Source organism: Neoarius graeffei, chromosome 3, assembly GCF_027579695.1.
Source record: "Neoarius graeffei isolate fNeoGra1 chromosome 3, fNeoGra1.pri, whole genome shotgun sequence".
Lineage (NCBI taxonomy): Eukaryota > Metazoa > Chordata > Actinopteri > Siluriformes > Ariidae > Neoarius > Neoarius graeffei.
The window spans coordinates 70,885,709-70,907,962 of record NC_083571.1 but is presented as its reverse complement, the minus strand read 5'-3'; the positions used below and the strand labels follow the sequence as shown (position 1 = coordinate 70,907,962).

General features: G+C 42.3%; 1 protein-coding gene across 1 annotated transcript in view; it reads right to left on the bottom strand.

Moving 5' to 3' along the window:
• Positions 1–21,815, bottom strand: part of LOC132883501 (C-type mannose receptor 2-like) — a 29,290-nt gene extending 7,475 nt beyond the window's left edge. Inside the window, exons 1-3 of the mRNA XM_060917208.1 lie at positions 21,734–21,815; positions 20,644–20,689; positions 99–485 (exon numbers count right to left, since the gene is read on the bottom strand). Of these exons, the coding sequence (XP_060773191.1) occupies positions 99–485; positions 20,644–20,677 (421 nt within the window). The 5' untranslated portion in view covers positions 20,678–20,689; positions 21,734–21,815. The remainder of the gene's footprint in view (positions 1–98; positions 486–20,643; positions 20,690–21,733) is intronic.
• Between the last annotated feature and the right edge of the window lie 439 nt (positions 21,816–22,254).

Below are 22,254 nucleotides of genomic sequence, written 5' to 3'. Positions count from 1 at the left end.
CTTAATAAAGTCACAAGAGAAGCTAGTGATCCTAAATCATATTTTTAAAATCAGCCAACAAATCAAAACTGCAAATCAAAATCAGGATCATGACTCACCATCATAGCATATAAAGGGTCTCGGATCATAGCAGTATGCATCCCACCAGTATCCGTCTGAGTTTATAAGACCACATGATTCCTTTCCATAGTTATTATCAGGATCTCCAGTACCCCACATCGTAAACTTGGTATTCTTCAGTGGGACTTCATTAAAGGACCAGCGCCAATTGTTGATGTCATTGTAGAGTCCGATCCAGAAAGGATCTTTTATACTTTGCCATGTTAATAATCTGTTTAGCCTTACCCAGTCATCGGCACTTTCTACTGTTGCCAGGTCACTGTACAGCTCCCTGCAGTAACTCTGTGCAGTGGACCATGTCGCTGGTGTCATGATCATGTGATACAAGTGAGTGACATTTTGCAGGATGGAAACTGGGACGAGACCTATTGGTGATAGATGGTAAAACCCAATGTACATACAGTACGATTTTGCTTTTGGTCAAAATTAAATAAATATCATCTATAATATGTTCTGAGCTGCTGTGATTTGTCACTGCAATCCAATCATACTAATCATGGTAGTTTACAGTTTAGAGTGTTACTCAAAATGATGGGAGTTTTCACACCTGAAAGAAATGCAACCAGAAAGCTGCTGCTAAATTTCTGATATGCTTTACTGTTAGCCAGCTAGCTTTATCATCAACCTTGACCCATTCTGAACAGTGCGCATGCTGATCAAGACGAAGAGTTGTCTTCCTCCTTCATCAAGTATTCAGGTTTTAGTGAGTGTTAACCAGCTAGCTGGCTCCATCAACGGTTTGAGCTAGTTCTTTTAGGTGAACATTGGCAACCGACCCTGAAAATCTGAAGAGTGGTGTATATATCCTATCCTATGAGGATTTTCCTGTAAACTCAGTAGTCTGCATTCAAGATGATCACATATGAACACCCATGATCAAAATGCATACAGTAAATCTCATCAATCTTATCATATCAATTTAGAGTTGATCAATATAGAGTCTGGGCTAGTGAGAATGATATGACGTGCTGAACCTCCTGAACATACATAGATACAAAACCACAATAATATGAATAAATATATAGAGGATATTACATGGTGGTAAGAAGATATGAAATTTATCTTCGAGTGGTGAAAATACTCAAGTTAATCAAAAGAATTTTAATTTTGAACTGGTTTGCCATCTTGACAATGCACATCTAATCAGCAGGGAAAACACTAGGAGTGATGTCATCAGAGTGAAATATTCACACTCACTGGATATGAGCAATTGTGCGCTCTGATTGGCTGCTCTACTACAAGGCTATCAGCTCATACTGTATACTGTGAGTAGACAAAAACAAAATGGTGGCACATATTGTCGAATCAACTGAGGACAAAATAAAAACTCTACTCCCCCCCCCCCCCCCAAAAAAAAAAAAAAAATGCAACAAAATCTCATCTCATCTCATTATCTGTAGCCGCTTTATCCTGTTCTACAGGGTCGCAGGCAAGCTGGAGCCTATCCCAGCTGACTACGGGCAAAAGGCGGGGTACACCCTGGACAAGTCGCCAGGTCATCACAGGGCTGACACATAGACACAACCATTCACACTCACTTTAGAGTCACCAGTTAACCTAACCTGCATGTCTTTGGACTGTGGGGGAAACCGGAGCACCCAGAGGAAACCCACGCGGACAACATGCAAACTCCACACAGAAAGGCCCTCGCCGGCCCCGGGGCTCGAACCCAGGACCTTCTTGCTATGAGGCGACAGCGCTAACCACTACACCACCATGCCGCCCACAACAAAATATGGAATAAAAGTATTTTATGGTAAGAACTTATCTTTTTTTCAAGAATTATTATTATAGCATTTTTCACAAATTGCTACTGTCATTTTGCTGGTTTGTTTACATTCTAAGCAAAAATGATTTTGTCTGACATTTTGTATAAAGTTTTTATTTATCAAATTTGCAAAAACTAAAAATGTTCTGTTTCTCAAAATCCAGTGAATGTGGATAGAATAAAACAGTTATTCCACTCAATCTCGTTGTACATGGTTTATAGAGATCTTGCAGTCACGTGACCGGAAAGTACACAACCCCCATCTTGTCGGTCAAAAACACCCCTGAATACTGCTGCACTTGTGTACAGAATGGATCAATTTCAACTGACGGACTACACGGCTCATTTTTCTAATGAACAGATAACTAGATATATGTCTAAAATAAACGATCTACAGATTTGTGACCCTTATGGCTTTCCGGACGGAGTTTTCACGACCGGATTTTGAACTGCCAGCGGAATACCCGGACGTGTATGATTACCTCATCAACTTTCCCTCGCTGTTCAGTGGTGAAGCACTGCGTGCTTATAAATCTCTGGACAGTTTTCTTTACAGAAATTCAGGATTTGTCAGCGACTCAGATGTGGCATCTTGTAAACAAGAAAATAACTATCCTCATTGGATGGGTAAGTCACTTAAGTATTGAGTATAGCACTGACCAGCCGATTATAGAATAAGGTAATTCCAAATCGTCCGTCTTGTTTACATGGATCTGGCGTTGGAGAGGTAGAGGCTTGGCAGTGGAGATTTGAGTGGCTGTTTTCTGAGCTTAAGGCCCGGTCCCACTGCACTTACGGATGCAAAGAGGATGTAAAACGTAAAAAAATCTTTGCCATCCGTTGGAAAATGCTATGCATCCGTTGTGTACTCATTGCATATGTGCTTCATACGCTCTATCCATCGAGCATCCGTCCACTGTGATTTCATCCGCGCAAAAAGTTTTGAGCTGCACAAAACTTTTAGAACGGATGAACTTTCCGCCGTGTACGATGTAAATCCGCGACATATACGAGCAACAAACGTTCTATGTCCGTTATCATCCGTTAAACGTCTGCTGTATCCTCTCTGCATCCTCTGGGCATCCTCGCAACTCACATCCGCTGCAGCTGAAAACGGAAAGAGGGAGGAAAGATAAGGTACATGAAACGTCTATTCATCGTTAGTAGCACGGAAATAGAAAGGATGTAAGCGTATGCATCTCGTATATAAAGTATTCAAAACGGACAAAGCGTTTATATCTGGGATGTATCTCGTATATTTAGGATGTCTAGAGTATGTAGAAGGACACCTAGCGGACAATCGATATTTTGTATAAAAAGGGGGAGAAAATCATCTAGTAGTAGAGATGTATCGATGTAGCCGCCAGCACGTCTTTCCGCTTTATGCTGACGGCGTGCGTGCTGCATCCCTTTATATCCGCGGAGCAGACGCAATTCATACCCCCCGCATGCGCAGTGAACGGTCTGCATCCGATATACATCCGTGCAACATCCCCTTTGTTTCCGTTAGGCGTACGTGATGCATCCCCTTCATCCGCTATGCATCCGCTCTTTCTGCTATGCGTCCGCTTCTCAGTTATCACCGGTAACCCCTTTGGAGCTGTCATCCACTTCCATCCGCTTTCATCCGCTAGGCTTCCTATGAACATGCGTTTAACATCCCCGCTATATACTACCCACGTCCGTTCTTTTCCGTTCTGTTTTCGCAAATTTTCGCCAATTTTGTCCATTTCTGGAGCGGATGAAAACGGATAGAGCCACCCCCGAAATTTTGCTCGTCCGCTGTGTCCTTTTTGCATACGTTTTGTGTCCATCGGCCAGTGGGACCGGGCCTTTAGTCAACAGGCCGGCTCTGCCTGTAGCCTCGCTTCTGCTCCCGGCACCGCCTCCTTCGCTTTGCTTCCAATAACAATCCACGGAGACCCCGCTGGTCTCGCCCGGAATGTTATTATTATTATTTTTTTTTTCTCGTCCGGAATGTTGTGCATGCGATGGAAATCGCTACAAACCGTCATTTTCTGCTGGAAACCAATGTCCAGTAAGTCCATACGGTTGTAGTGGATATTGAAGTCCGGTACAGACGAACAACACGCAAAAATACACACAAAAAACATAAAAAACGTGCACAGGTAGGGAGAGCTTGTAGCCGCAGCCGTTGTAGTAGAATTGTATATAGTAGGGTTTTCCAGAAGAAAAGGTAGAAGTAAAAGCAGAAGTAGGACCAGAAGTAGAAGTAGAAGGTGGAATATGGCGTTTGACCGACACGATGGCGTCTGTCACAATCTGGATCGGCTGTGACGTTACATGCAAGATCTCTATAGCCAACTTGACGCTACATGCCTAGTCAACTGTCAGCTCATGTACAACTCGATTTCATTGAATAACTGTTAAATATTATACATAAAGGACACTTTTTCCATGGAATAAACACATGTATTCTATTCCCTTCTAGTGGGTTTCATTCATTTGGTTTGATAGCATGGATTATTGTTTGCATATCACTTATCCTACGTGTATTACATCATTCTACCCAGTGGAGAATGAGCATTGAATATGGTTTACGATATTGCATGGTTGTCAAGACAACACGATGTCACATGTCGGAGCTGATGCGAATAAACAATGAGAGAGTTTTCTGCTGCGCATGCACAAAAGCAGAAAACTTTCATTGTTCGCTGGGAAAGAGAAAGACGCGTTGAACACCCAAAAGGCTACCAAAACTTCGTTAGATATTCTTCACACACATTTACAATTTATAAATAATTTACAAGATAATCTTGTAATTTACAAGAGAAAAACATATCAAAGGACATCAAAAAAACTGGAACAGAGAGTGTTTATGTATAATAATAATAATATTGGCTATTTTTTCATGGTCTATCAGATATATTCTATTCAGCAACTCGTCTTTGACTCACTCAATATCATGCTAGCTGAATGGAATATATCTGATAAACCACTCAATGCCAGCCAATATTATTTAAATGTCACTCAGAGCTGCAATGTATTTCATATGAAAAATGTGAGTTTTTCAACATGAGATGATAAGCTTCATATCTTCAATCCAATGTGTGATTTTCTTATCATATTCACAAAAAAAAGTACCCAAATTTATCAAAACAATTAATTGATTTCATCAAGAGTGAAGATATTGGAAAATATGTTACTCAATGTCCCGGATGTAGTTCGCATGAAAAATGCAAGTGACATATTTCCCAGTAAAACACATCGTGTAAGATGGCGGCACATGCGGATGCAGTGGTTCGAGGGTCTCTATTACAGTGTACTTTTTTCTGTTTCTACTCTTGTTTCTTATGTTCTGTCATGGACACAAAACATATAGTTATCAGGCCTTGATAGACATTGGACTACAGCTAAACACTGCAGTTACAAGTGTCTTTATACGGACTCACAACATCCACTGCCAGGATCTCTGTGGATTGTTGTCAGGTCCAGCAGGCGATGAAGGCAGCAGAGAGCAGAAATGGGGATGTAGAGCAGGTCTGCTAGCTTGGCTAAGGAAGCAACCATTCAAACCTCTGCTACCATCTATCTTCCTCACAAACGCCAGATCAAATGCAGAACAAAATAGATGAGATGGAACTACAGATTGTCTCCAACTGCCTTCTTTGTAAGAGCTGTCTGATGATTGTCATGGAAACCTGGCTGCACCCGCTAATCCCTGGTGCTACAGTACAGCTAGCAGGCCACACACTCTATTGCTATGACCGAAACAAAGCCTCCGCTAAGAGCGGGGGGGGGGGGGATTGTGTATTTATGTGCATGAAGACTGGTGCTCAAACAGCCACTGCTCACCTGACCTAGAAGCCATGTCAGTTCAGTAAAGACCATTCTACCTGCTGCGTGAGCTAACAGCAGTCATCATCGCTATTGTTTATATCCCACCTGACGCTAATGTTAGCACGGCTCTCGGCCACCTTCTGCACATCATAAACAAACATCAGAGGGCTCATCCTGACGGCCTCCACATCATCACCGGGGACTTTAATGAAGCATGCTTAAAGGCAGTGCTCCCCAAATTCCACCAGCATGTCAAGTGTTCTACCAGGGAAACAACACACTTGACCATGCCTACTCCACCATTAAGCATGCTTATAGCACAACTCCTCTGCCTCACCTTAGACAATCAGAATACCTTTCGCTGCTCCTCATCCCAGTTTATACTCCCCGCAGAAGGCAAACAAAGCCAAGTACTCAGACAATCAGAACTTGGCCTAAAAATGCACGCCCTCAACTACAGGACTACTTTGCATGTACAGATTGGAGTGTATTTGAACAGCTGGAGGAATACACAGAGACTGTCCTATTTTACATCAAGAGCTGCATGGAGACAGTCACAGTGGACAAACGCATCTGGATTTTTCCTAACCAGAAACCTTGGATGATGTGTGAAGTCCAGGCTGTGGTTAGAGCATGCAACTCTGCCTTCAGGTCGGGAGATAGGTCACTGTACAGCACTGCAAGAGCACTGAGGAGAGACATATAATGCACAAAAGACACCTACAGGAAGATGATTTGAGGGCCATCTCACAGACAGCAACCCATGGCAGATGTGGCAGGGCATCCAGGCCATCACCAATTACAAAGGCCAGACCCCAGTGACTGCCAGTGGCAGCACCATGCTGGCGGAGAAGCTGAACAGCTTCTTTGTCCACTGTGAGGCTCACAGATATGTAAACACACTACCTCCCTCCAATCCCAGCACCCAAATGCTCTCCCTTCAGGAACATGAAGTGAGATGAGTATTGAGGACAGTGAACCCAAGGGAAGCTGCTGGACCTAATGGCGTCCCAGGGAAGGTGCTCAAAGCATGCGCAGACCAACTGTCAGGAATCCTCACCAAGATCTTGAACCTTTCCCTGACGCATGCTACCATCCCATCCTGCCTGAAGTCTGCCACCATCATCCTTGTACCCAAGAAAACAGCCATTGACAGTCTCAGTGACTACAGACCCATAGCTCTCACATCTGTAGTCATGAAGTGCTTCAAAAGGCTGGTCTCACAACACATCAGAGACTGCCTTCCTCCCTCCTTCGACCTCCACCAGTTTGCCTACAGGGCAAACCCATTGACGGAGGATGCCATCACCATAGCACTTCATGCAGTGCTGAGCCACCTAGAACATTGGAAGAGCTATGTGAGGACACTTGTTGCAGACTATAGCTCAGCCTTCAATACCATCATCCTGGACATATTAGTCAGCAAACTGTCTGACCTACAAATCTCCTCCACCACCTGTGCCTGGATAAAAGACTTCCTCACCAACCAGCCACAATCTGTCAGACTTGGCCCCCACCTCTCCTACAACCTCACACTCAGCACAGGCTCTCCACAGGGCTGTGTGCTGAACCCTTTACTCTATGCACTTTACACATATGACTGCACTCCGTCCCACTCCACTAACATCATCATCAAGTTCACGGATGATCAGGGTATTATCTAGAAATTGAGAGAAGGGTGTCAGTGGGGGTGCCTGCTAGGAGGGTCTGGGGCTGCTAGGGGGGTCCGGGGGCATGCTACCCCAGGAAAATTTGAAATATTGAAGCAAATTTGGGGCCCTCTCATGCAATCTTGGCATGAAAAAGCAGTTGGGAGAAGCTCTTAAAATAAGGTGTTTTAGGTAGTGAATTTCTGAAAAAGGAATCAGTCAACTCAAATACAGTAATTTCAAGAAAATTCTTTATTTTCTACCATTTTATAGCACATTTAGCCTTTGTGCTTAATTTTACAATGCTCAGTCCTGATCAGAATGGTGTGGTAAATTGGTAATGGCTGTCCCAACCACAGAAGCTAACCTTTACATGTACATTGCCATCGCGTCCTCAGAAACAACATGGCGGGCAGCAGGGCTCGCAGCTGAACCTGGCTATTGTATGAAACAAGCCCTGTGTCCAAAATCACTCACTACTCAGTATATAGTGGACTATATAGTGAGTTTGCCATTTTGTGGTGCTGTCTGAATGTATAGTGAGAATTATTACACCCAATATAATGGACTCCTAGTATCCCACAATGCACTGTGAAAAGTAGTGTACAACCGATGGTCACTAACCAAGCAATATATACCATTTCCACTGCACTGAAAGAAAAGCTGTAAAAGCTGTTTCATAAGGACTGTTAAGTATTTTAGATTGAGTATAGCAGTAATTTATTTTTTCTTATGACAATGGGCATGAGACAAATTTATAAGTTATGGTGCGAAAATGGCAATAATATTGTAGTGTGTTGGGGTGAAAGGATGGAGGAAGAAACACATTATAAATGGACATTCAAGTGCAATTAAAAATACATTGTAGTAAGACAAAAGAAAATAAGCTAAAATAGAATGACAGATAAAATACAAGAATAAACATTACAGTGCAGAGCAAGGAATTAATCAAAAGCCTTAAATTTGATTTAATAAAAGGCAGCGGCAAAGAAGAAAGTATTTAGCCTTGATTTAAAAGAACTGAAAGATGCAGCAGACACAGAGTACTTTGTATTTATTAATGTGGGAAATATGCTCAGTATAATATGTATTTATCACAAGAATACATGCATGTATTTATCATTTTGAAAACCCACCAGCCGATTGATCGGCACGTTTTAATTGTGCAACAGTAATGATGTAAATAATGGCGCGGCGGAGTAGTGTCCGAAAGCGTTTTTTAATTTTACCAATGAGCTCACTATTTTGTCCTCTATATAGAATTCCCTAGATAGTGAGTATGGAGTAGTGAAAGAGTGAGTGATTTTAGACACAGCTACTGTCACATTTGTTTGTAGTCATGTTTATGACTCTGCTTTCGATTTCGTTTTTGTAAATATCACGCCTGCTAACAAACACTCTTCCTGCACTTAGACCCGTCTACCGCTGCATACCTGACAGAATACTTCACATAGTCTCTGTGAAAACAGCATGCTGATTGCGCTCAAATCATCATCAGGTGTTTCCCATAATGACTGGGTCCCAAGCGTGCGTGCACAACACGTTCAGAAGGATCCCCGAATGGGAATTTTAAAGCCTGTGTAGGTACGGCACATCTCCGCAACTACATTTCCCATAATTCCCTCAGTTTCTGCCCCGGATGATATCCACTTCATCTCATCTTTCACTGCGCCACGCAGATTGTGATGCAAGCTTGCCCATAAAATGGGGGAGCTAGTGAATTTCATTCTCTTTCGGCTTTTTGGCTCTTTCAGACGGGTGCATTTGGACGTGACTTGCTGCTCTCTCTGCCTCTCCAACGTGTGCAGATGCGCCTCACACTCTCTGGCCTCGTGCTCTCTGCCTCCAGTTATCTTCTCGGACTGGCACCACAGACGTGCCTCGCTACTCAGGCTTCTTCTCTTGGACTGGTGCGCTCTCTCTGATCGACATCCTGTCGGTATTTCAAAGTAGACACTGCAGCCTGCAAAATGGAAGCGAAGAACAAAGCAACAAACGTGTGGTTGTATGAGCCACTGGCCACTGTTACAAAGTTTCCTCCACGTCTTCAACCAACGAACTTCTGACCAAGGACCTTCTGAATCATGAGAGCCCACCTGGGAAGGATTTTTGCAACACAGCAAAGCTGATTTAAACTACATTGAAACGGCTCCACTCTTCTAGCAGAGTACACCAAATGGAGAATCACTGAGAAACTCCTTCACGCTGCTATGTGAGAGTGGTCCCAACTAAGGCTGGCATTTTGGGCAATGTTAGTCTTAGTTTGATTAGTTTATGTGAAAAGTGCTATTTAAACCTAAGGTTGTTTGAAGCGTGCACACAATAATCACATAACTTTGGTTTGATCATATGTTATTGTATTTCTTAGTTTTACTCTGGTAGATAGATTTTGCATGCTTTATCTCTTCTTATCTCTTTTTTTAATTTTCCTCCAACATTTTCTTACCGCGCACACTATTATACACATCTGAATATTCAGACTTTAAGCTAAGGGTTGGTCAGCTCAGCTGGTTAGCCTGTGGTGCTTATAACACCAAGATTGTGGGGTTGATCCCCACATGGGCCAATAATTATTTATTTATGTGCCTATATATACCTAAGATTAAAAAAAATCTTATTATCTCATATCACCATTTTTGGGCCTTGATTTGTTAACCTGCTGCTAGTATTAGTGAATGTGCCTGATCAGTATTATTCTCGTTTTATTTTGTCATTTTAATAAATTAAATATTTACAAGAGACTGTCTTGTCTGTTGTGCTGCAGTATTACTTGAAGTCATCCTCTGCCATCAAAGAGTTCACATTGCTTTCAGTGATCTAGTGTATCACTAGAGTAATTCATTCATTAATTTAATAATTAATAGAAATATTGATTAGTAAAATTAATGAACTGATATTTTATGAGACTGATTTAATAACTTACACCCACATAATTTTGGTGCCTCATGTTAGGATTGGTATTGTACCTACATAATTTGGTGCCTTGTGTGAGGAGTGCAATTGCACCTACATAATTTTGGTGCACCGCGTGAGGCATGGTACTATTGTACCCACGCCCGCCATTGCAGAAAATTACCCGTCGACTTCTAGTATTGGCCATCAAAAAGACAGGTCAACGGGTCTTTCGATAACACCTAGTGAAATATACCACCATGGCTGGGCTCATCTCCAATGGAGATGAGACTGCATACAGAGACAAAGTGGAAAAATTGGCCACCTGGTGCTCAGGAAACAACCTTTTGCTGAACACCAAAAAAAACCAAAGGAACTCATCATTGACTTCAGGAAGAACAGAACAGACCCCTGCCCCTCTCTTCATCAGTGGAGAATGTTTGGAAATTGTTAGCTCATTCAAGTTCCTGGGCACCCACATCTCTGCTGACCTTTTCTGGACTATTAACACCATAGCTGTCATGAAAAAGGCACAGCAGTGGCTGTATTTCCTGCCTGAGCTCAGAAAAAACAACCTGGAATATAGCTGCAAGCAGCAATGTGGGGGCCAAGCAGCATATGAGCCTAGTTGTAAGGCCAGCAGAATGCACTTGGGCCAGGTAATGCCCTTGTGCAGCTTAGTCCAAAGTTGCTTTCTACCAAGTTTGGGAGAAATTGGTGAAAAATTGAGGGAGGAGAAGCATTTTAATTGATTTTTACAAAATTCAAAATGGCGGAAAATCCTAAAGGCTGAATATGACGTCATAGGGTCCGGTCGATTCGTCTTTCCCCATGGATTCCAGAGATAGTGGAATTTTGTTTCTAGCCCAAACGCATCATGAGATATGAGCCCAAAGACATTTTTCCTAGTTATAGCGCCCACTAGCGGCCAATTTGTTGCAATTTTTTTGTGGGCCTTTTTGGAAGGGTGCGACATAATGCGACCAAGTTTCGTTAAAATACTCCAAAGGGCGGCCGAGATATGAACACACTTCCTGTTTCGCGTCTCTGCAGCCAAATTTGATTGGCTGCCACGGCCAAACGCTTATGAAATTCTAAAAACCGGGTAAGTTTCTTGTGAAGCTTAGTCCATAGTTGCCACCTACCAAGTTTGGGAAAAATTGGTCAAAAATTGAGGGAGGAGAAGCATTTTAATTGATTTCACAAAATTCAAAATGGTGGAAAATCTACCAGGTGCAATATGACGAGACAGGGCACGTTGGATTCGGTTTTACCCAAGCATTCCAGATATACTAAGTTTTTGATGATCAGACGTATGGTTCAAAAGTAACAACCAGAAATGTACCTGCGACTTTGACCTGTTGGTGGCGCTAGAGAGTTTGAGGTGGTGAGTTGAAATTTGGTGACAAGACCCTTGAGGCAGCCTAGAATCAGTATGCCAAATTTGAAAACCTCTAGTTATACGGTTCTATGGGTTGCCATCGAATTTCATTGATTTTAACAAAATTCAAAATGGCGGAAAATCCTCAAGTCGGAATATGACGTGATAGGATGCGATGGATTTGGTTTGACCCATGGATTCCAGAGACAGTGGAATTTTGTTTCTACCCAAAGCGCATCATGAGATATGAGCCAAAAGACATTTTTCCTAGTTATAGCGCCCCCTAGCAGCCAATTTGTTCCAAATTTTTTGCTACCCTTTGGGGAGAGGTGGTGCATAAAGCCACCAAGTTTTCTTAAGATACGCCAAAGGGTGGCCGAGAAATGAGCACACTTCCTGTTTTGCATCTGCAAGCCAATTTTGATTGGCTGCCACGGCCAAACGCTTAAGAAATTCTAAAAACCGGGTAAGTTTCTTGTGCACGTTAGTCCCCAGTTGCCATCTACCAAGTTTGGGAGAAATTCTCCAAAAATTGAGGGAGGAGAAGCATTTAAATTGATTTTCACATAATTCAAAATGGCGGAAAATCTACTGGGTGGAATATGACGAGAGAGGGCGCGTTGGATTCCTTTTGACCCAAGCATTCCAGCAATACTAAGATTTTGATGATGAGACGTATGGTTCAAAAGTAACAAGCAGAAATGTACCTGCAACTTTGACCTGTTGGTGGCGCTAGAGAGTTTGAGGTGCTGAGTTGAAATTTGGTGACAAGATCCTTGAGGCAGCCTAGAATCAGTGTGCCAAGTTTAAAAGCCTCTAGTCAGATGGTTCTATGCGTTGCCATAGAATTTCATTGATTTTAACAAAATTCAAAATGGCGGAAAATCCTCAAGTCAGAATATGACGTCATAGGGTGCAATGGATTCGTCTTGACCCAAGGATTCCTGACATAGTGGAATTTTGTTTCTAGCCAAAACGCATCATGAGATATGAACCAAAAGACATTTTTCCTAGTTATAGCGCCCCCTAGCAGCCAATTTGTTCCAAATGTTTTGGTGCCCTTTGGGGAGGGGTCTTGCATAATGCCACCAAGTTTCGTTAAGATCTGCCAAAGGGTGGCCGAGAAATGAGCACACTTCCTGTTTCGCGTCTTCGCAGCCAAATTTGATTGGCTGCCACGGCCAAACGCTTAAGAAATTCTAAAAACTGGGTAGGTTTCTTGTGCAGCTTAGTCCAAAGTTGCGATTTACCAAGTTTGGGAGAAATTGTTCAAAAATTGAGGGAGGAGAAGCATTTTAAGTGATTTTCACAAAATTCAAAATGGCGGGAAAACTATATGGGCGGAAAATGACGTCATGGGGTGCGTTGGATTCGTCTTGACCCAAGGATTCCAGGGATACCAAGTTTTTGAAAATCGGACCAACGATTCAAAAGTTACAAGCAGAAATGTACCTGCAACTTTGACCTGTTGGTGGCGCTAGGGGGTTTGAGGGAGAGGCCTGAAATTTGCTGAGAGTAATGTTGACACTGTCTAGAATCGGTGTGCAAAATTTCCCAACTTTTTACCAGACGGTTCTATGGGCTGCCATAGACTTGCAGAGGCGGAAGAACGTTGAATAATAATAATAAGAAACAGTAGAATCCCTATGGGTGCCTTCGCAGCTTTGCTGCTTGGCCCCCAAAAAGAAGCTGCTGCTGGCTTTCTACCACTCCTCTGTGGTGACCGTGCTCATATACTGTTTGTGTGTGGTATGCAGGCTGTACAGCAAAGCCCTACAGAGAGTGATAGACATGGCACAAAAAAAATCATCAGCTACTCTCTGCCCTCCCTGGACAATATCTCTAGGCCCCGTTGCCTCAGAAGGGTTGATTCAATAACCACAAACTCCTCATATCCAGCCCATCACCAGTTTAACCTGTCGCCCTCTGGGAAGCACTAGTCAATCAATTCCCACACCACCAGACTTTCTAACAGTTTCTTCCCCTGGGCCATACGTACCATAACACCCCCCCCCCCCCCCCCCCCAATTCAATTCACTCACACATACATGCACACAAACACACGCATGCACCCCCCCCCCCCCCCTTCACCTGCTCCAAGGAATATTGCACTATTTTAAGAACTTTTTTATTATCTAAAGTTTTAACTCGTATTGCACATTTGAAAATGCCACCAATTTTTATATGTTGTGTTCTTAATTTATTTTATTATTGTTTTTATTTACTCTATTATTTGTTTCTGTACACTGTTTTGGGTAGAGCTCCCACAATTTCATTGTACCCCACTGAGATTAGTCATCCGGCAAGCCAATGACTTGAAGCGATATTCCATGGCAGGCCTGCTGGTTGAGCATGGCCATCCCAAGCAGATCTGATGGTAGACCAGTGTCACGTTCGAGGACTGTCGTTAGGGTCGTACGAGGCCGGCCAACTTTATGCCTCGCCTCAGGTTCCCATAGGAGGACATGAGCTGCGGATTGATCATGGTGGAGTACATGACCACACAATGCCAGACGGCACTTGGCAATTAATGATGATAGGTGCCAGCGCTTTACATTGACTTTTTTGCTCACCGGCCACTGTGGCTAGTGGTTTTCCCAGAGTCACTAGCCATTCAGCCTTTTCACTAACCACAATTTTGTTGCCAGGAAATCGTAGTTTTTTCTTCAGCATGATACGTTAAAGTTTGGAAGATCTAGATTTAATTATGAATGGCAGCATATAATGTATCTTTACAGTAGCACTCAAGTATTCAGTGCTGTTAAGGTAGCTCCCTATATGAAAACATGCAACCAATTCAGACAAAAATATAAACAGAGTATTCTGTTTATTGAACTCAAATTCAAGCCCCTTACAATATGAAATATCGTATAATATGAAAAATAACATTCAGTACAACTGAACTGATTCTGATATAAAAAGTCCAATTCAAAGCATTTATCATTAAAAAACATTTGATGTTTCGATATGCAAGTAGGGCGGCATGGTGGTGTAGTGGTTAGCGCTGTCACCTCACAGCAAGAAGGTCTGAGTTTGAGCCCCGTGGCCGGTGAAGGCCTTTCTGTGTGGAGTTTGCATGTTGTCTGCGTGGGTTTGCTCCGGTTTCCCCAACAGTCCAAAGACATGCAGGTTAGGTTAACTGGTGACTCTAAATTGACTGGAGGTGTGAGTGTGAATGGTTGTCTGTGTCTATGTGTCAGCCCTGTGATGACCTGGTGACTTGTCTAGGGTGTACCCCACCTTTCGCCTGTAGTCAGCTGAGATAAGCTCTAGCTTGCCTGTGACCCTGTAGAACAGGATAAAGTGGCTAGAGATAATGTGATGAGATATGTGTGTATTATCAAGTATTATTATGTATAATCTAATAATAGTGTGTGTGACTGAGTGAGTGTGATGCATGTGTGAACATGTGTAGAGAGAGACATTAAATGTCCTCATGACATTCATCATCAGATGAGTCTGAATGGTCCATGAAAAATGGTCTTCGTGACCTGAGGCTTCCAGCAGGCCATAAGTTGATAGCGGGGGCGAGATCAACTTCTCGCTGTATGATTATTCCATTCTTCTGGATAGACTAGAAAATGTTGTGGGAATTAAGCGAATGGCCCTCTCTTGGCTCAGCTCTTATTTAACTGATTGTTATCAGTATGTTGATATAAATGGTGATATTTCTAGACGTACTGAGGTAAAGTTTGGTGTTCCACAAGATTCTGTCTTGGGTCCACTGCTTTTTTTCTCTATATATGTTACCTCTGGGTGATATTATTTGTAAACATTGTATTAGTTTCCAATGTTATGCTGATGACACACAGTTGTATGTTTTTGCAAAACCTGATGAGAGACACCAGCTTTATAGAATTGAGGAATGTGTTAAGGACATTAGACACTGGATGCTTATTAATTTCCTTCTGATTAACTCTGACAAGACTGAAGTACTTGTACTAGGATCACATGCAGTTAGAAGTAAGTTTTCTGATTACACAGTGACTCTGGATGGCCTTTCTGTTTCTTCACGTGCAGCAGTAAAAGATCTCGGGGTGATTATTGACCCCAGTCTTTCATTTGAAACTCACATTGATAACATTACCCAGATAGCTTTCTTTCATCTCAGAAATATTGCTAAGATAAGAAATTTAATGTCACTACATGACACAGAAAATCTCGTTCATGCTTTCGTTACCTCCAGGTTGGATTATTGTAATGCCTTACTGTCTGGATGTTCCAATAAGTGCATAAACAAGCTCCAGTTAGTTCAAAATGCAGCAGCAAGAGTCTTTACTAGAACTAGAAAATATGACCACATCACGTCTGTCTTATCCACACTGCATTGGCTCCCAATCAAATTTCGTATTGATTATAAAATACTACTATTGACCTTTAAAGCACTGAATGGTCTCACACCACAGTACCTGAGTGAACTTCTGCTCCTCTATGACCTGCCACGCCTACTTAGATCAAAAGATGCAGGCTATTTGCTGGTACCTCGTATAGTGAAGGCTACATCAGGGGGCAGAGCCTTTTCTTACAAAGCCCCACAGTTATGGAACAGCCTTCCAAGTAATGTTCGGAAATCAGACACAGTCTCAGTGTTTAAGTCTAGGCTGAAAACATATCTGTTTAGTCAAGCCTTTTGTTAATGGTGTTTATGAGGTAAAGGTGTAGATCTGGAGGGTCCTCAGACATAGTGTGTTTGGTTAACTGGGATGTATGGATGCTGTCAGTCCCCACTCGCTTGCTCACTCGAGTTTGTTGACGGTGTAGTGGCTAGCTGCTTTATGTCCCGGGGCTCCCTCATGCCTGTGTTATCTTCTGGCTCTCCCCTTTTAGTTATGCTGTCATACTTAGTTGCCGGAGTCCCTGCTTGTACTCAGTGCAATATGTATACTGTTCCTACTTATTCAGGTGACATTGGGCATACCTAACAACCTGTATTTTCTTTCCCTCTCTCTCTCCCCCCCTCCCCCCAAATCTGTCCCTCTGAGTTACATGGAGTCAACAGGAAATCTTTTGGTGGAGAGGGTGGAGACCTTGACTGGCTATCGTAGCCTGCAGGGAATCGGCCGTCAGACATTCTATCGCATGTCCCAGACCCGGTGAAATGTAACTGAATTGTCTTGGCCAGCCCTAAGGGTCCCATCTGCATCCCATCATTGCTGAGGAGTGTGCTCCCATCACCCAATCAAGCATCCAGCCAAAGCAGGTCATGATATTTTTTAACCATATTAACATGCCATTGTTGTGTATTATGCCTGATGTCAAGACTCTCGTCTCTGCGAGCCTACCACACAGACTTAATACTTGTGTCATTTTTAGAGCATACCTAAGAACCTGTGTTTTCTCCCTCCCCCCCAATCTGTCCCTCTGAGTTACATGTCGGTCCTGGGATCGAGATGCTGACCTCTTCTGCCCCTCGGACCTGCTTGATCCATCCTGGTGCCCTGTGTCTGGTTGGAGTCTCATCACATCGCTCCTGTGGAGGATGGCCCCATGAGGACAGTTGAAAGTCACACTTGGAGGACGCTCTGGACTCTTACAGTAATGCTTTTATGGCTGAGGCCTACAGTTGACTTGCTAACTTTAGGACTGCAGTTGTCATGAACAGTTTTGCACTCAAGTTTCCATCAATGAAGAGTTACAACATCAACGAAACTGTCTTCATGTTAAAACTGTTAATATTATAGTCATGCTGTCTGTTGTTGCCCAAATGAGGACGGGTTCCCTTTTGAGTCTGGTTCCTCTCGAGGTTTCTTCCTCATGTCGTCTGAGGGAGTTTTTCCTTGCCATCACTGCAGGCTTGCTCATTGGGGATAGATTAGGGATAAAATAAGCTCATGTTTTAAGTAGTTCAAATTCTGTAAAGCTGCTTTGCAACAATGTTTATTGTTAAAAGCGCTATACAAATAAACTTGACTTGACTTCTTTCCAATCGTGTGAACGTTTCTAAACAGCAGCTCCATCCTCTCCAGCTCAGCCGACTTCATGACAGCCAGGGACTTGAAAGCAATGCTTTCCTCTAGTGAACCAGCCATCTTCGCCGGTTTTGATGTTATACTACTGATGTGTGCATTTAACTTTTCGTGGTCCTTTATAGTTTTGAGTTTAAAATTACTGGTGCCTGTCTTTGCCGTACTTTCTACAGTCTTCGCAGTACATGGTATTTTCGGTTTTGCGATGAACTAGCCAATCTCACCCTAACTTCCATTTGTCATTGAACTGTCTTATCTTCCTATTAGTGTCTTGTTCATCTCCATAGCTGTAGCCAGCTATGAGGCCCCCGTGGTCCGGACCTCGGTCATTTTTAAGAGCTGAAAATATATTTGTAGGCTAAATATGCAACTGGATAAAAAAATAAAGAATAACATTAAAATGTTTCCGTAAAAAGTGCATTGTTAATTATGTTAAACGTTGATTCTGTCTTCTGTGTCTGTTTCGTGCGGCTCTGAGACCAAGAACACAAAAATGAACTAGACAGGGACACTCTAACGAGTGCAAACCCCGCCTTTTCCCTATTAAAATACATTGGGCGAAAATTTCGAAGTTCTGCCATGACCTTGACCTTTGACCTTTGACCTCCAAAATTTAAAGGTTTCCTTCCTGGGTGATTGGCAACACATGTACAAAATTTGGTCCAAATCGATCCATTGGTTCTTGAGATATCTTGCAGACACACAGACAGACAGACACACACACACAGACTGACGCAGGTGAAAATAATAACCCCTCCGACTACTGTCGGCGGGGTTAATGAGTGCGCAACTTGGGGGAGGAACACAGTGCAGGAGACACGTGCTTTTCATGGGAACCATCATCACACTTTCATGAAGCTGTTAAATTTACATTTTCGAAGCAGCGCAGTTGTAGCCTACCTTGTTTGTGAGTTAAAAAATACATCATTCGATAAGCCAAAGCAATAGAGTGGAAAGTTTCAACTTATGTTTGCCTTGGATAACTTTGCCTAAAACATGGTGGTGTATACTGATTTTTTTTTCCCAGAATTTTTTTTTGTGTAGGTGTAACGGAGGCGGCACGGTGGTGTAGTGGTTAGTGCTGTCACCTCACAGCAAGAAGGTCCTGGGTTCGAGCCCCGGGGCCGTCGAGGGCCTTTCTGTGTGGAGTTTGCATGTTCTCCCCGTGTCCGTGTGGGTTTCCTCCGGGTGCTCCGGTTTCCCCCACAGTCCAAAGACATGCAGGTTAGGTTAACTGGCGACTCTAAATTGACCGTAGGTGTGAATGTGAGTGTGAATGGTTGTCTGTGTCTATGTGTCAGCCCTGTGATGACCTGGCGACTTGTCCAGGGTGTACCCCGCCTTTCACCCATAGTCAGCTGGGATAGGCTCCAGCTTGCCTGCGACCCTGTAGAAGGATAAAGCGGCTAGAGATAATGAGATGAGGTGTAACGGATGCCACATTGTTAATGTATCTTAGTTACATAGGCTACATGGTTAGGGTATCTTTTATCCTCATTGCTTGGGCCAGATCAAACCATTAAACAAGCTTAAATTATTCTTACTCTTGCCACATACATGATTTTTTTTTTTCAAAACTGATGATATTCAGTTCAAACACCATTAAAAGTAATTTCAGGAATAGATCTCTTGTGTGGCGTGTAATTCACCCCTCTCATTTAAAAATGTCGAACATTTTTCGGCGCGCGCTGTGCACATCACGGACCTCGGTGATTTTAAAATGCTGCTCCAGCCCTACTCATCTCTGCCCCTTTTTTCCTGAGCAGCAGGGTTTGAAACTCCAGCTATATGCTGCCACATAGTGCGCTTGTTAGTCGTCAGCAACTTTGTTGCTTCATTCATTAACCGCAGGTTACTGTATCATTGATTTTATCTGAGACGTTAACGAACATTCTAAACAATTCTAACATGTTGTGTCAGAATGTTTATGCAGGTGCTCATGGGAGTTGTAGGCACGTAATATTACATTGCAATGCGTTTATTATATCAGATGCCTTCAGAGAAAACTACAATTAAAATATATTGTCATACCACAGAATATACCCACCCGCCAAAGTGGCTAGTGAGACTAAAGCCATTACCCGCCAAAGCCAAATTTTACCCGCATTTGGCGGGTGGGCGGGTGCTGATAGGTGCGGTAAGGAGCCATACAACCAATCATTTGTCCAATGTTCGTTCCAACTGATGTCAAAAACTTTGCCAAGCATACATGTGTAGGTGCCATCCAGAGACTTCTCTTGTGCGTTCATAAGAGACCATGACTCAGATCCATAGAGAAGGATAGATTCGACCAAGGACTTAAAGACCCTGGTTTTTGTTTCTCTAGAGAGAGGGGAAGCCCAAACCTTGGCTAAAGAATTAAGGGCACCCCAAGCTTTGGCCTTTCTGGTGTTGATGTCATGCGCAGTGTTTGTCCAACTGCCAAGATATTGGAAGTCTTCTACCTTCTCGATTTCGGAGCTGTCCAATGCATGGAGAGATTGCTCTGATGAAGGATTAAAATGCATCCATTTAGATTTGCTTGCATTTAGCTGGAGGCCAACTGATTGGGCAGCTAATTCTACTCGGTGTAGAAGATCTTCGCAAGAGCTCACAGAGTCCTCTAACAAAGCAATATCATCGGCGAAGTCGAGGTCAGCTAGGTGGACAGCAGGATGGTGAGAGCTTCTTCAGCATTTGAGTGTGAGGCCATCGTTCAAGCGGATTGCTAGACGCAGTGCATAGTCTAGGACAATGATGAAGAGCAGGGGAGCTAAAGGGTCCCCTTAAAGGACGCCTGAATTGATGGAAAACTCTTCAGTTAAACCATCTGGAGTTATGACCACTGCAGAATTTTCAACATACATCGCCCTGATTGCATCGACCATGGTAAAAGGGATGCCATATGCTTGTAGAATGGAGAACATTGTACAGTGGGGAACATGAGACAATGACAATAAAAGTCTAATCTATTCTATTCTACATATACTACTACTACTACTACTACTCATAATAATAATAATAATAATAATAATTCTCAATAGTTCATCTATTTCATTTTAAGAGCATTAAAAAAAAAATGCTCACCATTGATACTCAGAAGAAAAAGCCAGGGTTTCATGATGGTGACTGGCTGGAGAATAGAAAAGAGAATGATGTTTAAAACAAGGGATGCATCAATACCGTTTTTTTCAGCACGAGTACTCTGATGTTTTTGGTACTTCTTGATACCAATACTGATATCTACTTCATATTAATCAATCCAGAGCATCAAAGAACATTTTATAACTCTGTTTATGTTGGTTGCTGCTGTGTATAGCGAGCAACAAACTCCTTGCACATATTTAATATGTTATGGCATTTAAATGTTTAATAGAGAGTGTGAGGATGGCCGACCTTAGCATGTATAATTTCAACAAGTGTGATCATTAAAATGAATGCAATTCAAGTCATCACAGTAAAGAACTAAAGTAAGTGAAATCATCTGAAGGTTCTGTCCTGCCTGTACAGTACAGGGTAAATGTTGTCTTTTCAAACAGGATATTCACAATTTAATTTAATCTGACACAAAGGAAAATAACAGCAGCAGGGCTGCAGTAGTATACATTAAACCCATAGGAGTTTCTAGTTTTGCAGTTCATTGTTCCTCTGGGATGACCTGAGGAAATTCATAAATAATGTGTAACTAATTCATGATTGTGGGTCACAGATTGAGGAAATTGTGTGATTAAATTGTGTGATCTTGTTTAAAGTGTGATGATTATACCCTCACACACTAGCACGTTGGAATATCAGAGCAGTAAAACCAAAGAACGATGGTGCGCGTAGTCTGTAACAGAGCAGGGATGGCAATGCTATTCTTTTCTTTTATAAACAGGTCTAATTAAGTTAGCTAGTAGGTTAGTTCACATTAAGATAAAAGCTTTCTACGTTGACAGACACATCTGTGTTAGGATAAAAGTGAGAAATTTAGTGAGAAATATCAGGAAAGTGATAATTGACATAGGTCATCATAGTCTTCCTCCATGACAGCATATTTGACTAAAATTGGTGGAAAAGTTTCATTAATAGTGCACTGACAACATATTTATAACCATATTATTTAAAGCAAAACAGAGCCATCAAACTATAACCAAGCTAGCAATAATAAAGACAAGCATGCAACACTGAAACGTACCTGTCAAATTTGAAGACCGATCTTTCTTCAGTTGCTCCTGAACCTTTATAGGGTATAATCTCTTACACAAACCCGTTCTGTTTTTCCAGAGTGCATGACTGATGCAGTACTAAGATCTTAGATTTCCATAAGTTCTTACTGATTTCCATTTTGGCTTGAACATAAGTCTCCTTCTTCAAACAAAAACAAAGAGAATGGAAATGCTGCCAGTCATTCACATCACAAGTGAAACAAGGAAAGAGTTCAAATGAGGTTATTCAGATGAGCTGTAGTTTATTAGAATAAGCCTTTATTTGTCACACAGACATTACAGCATGGTGAAATTCTTTTATTTACATAGCTTGTTAGAAAGCTGGGATTATTTATATTGAATAAATATGAATGAACATTGCATGCATCTTTTACAATAGATTCAATAGGAATAGAATATGGAAATACTCCATCCATCCATTATCTGTAACCGCTTATCCTGTACAGGGTCACAGGCAAGCTGGAGCCTATCCCAGCTGACTATGGGCGAT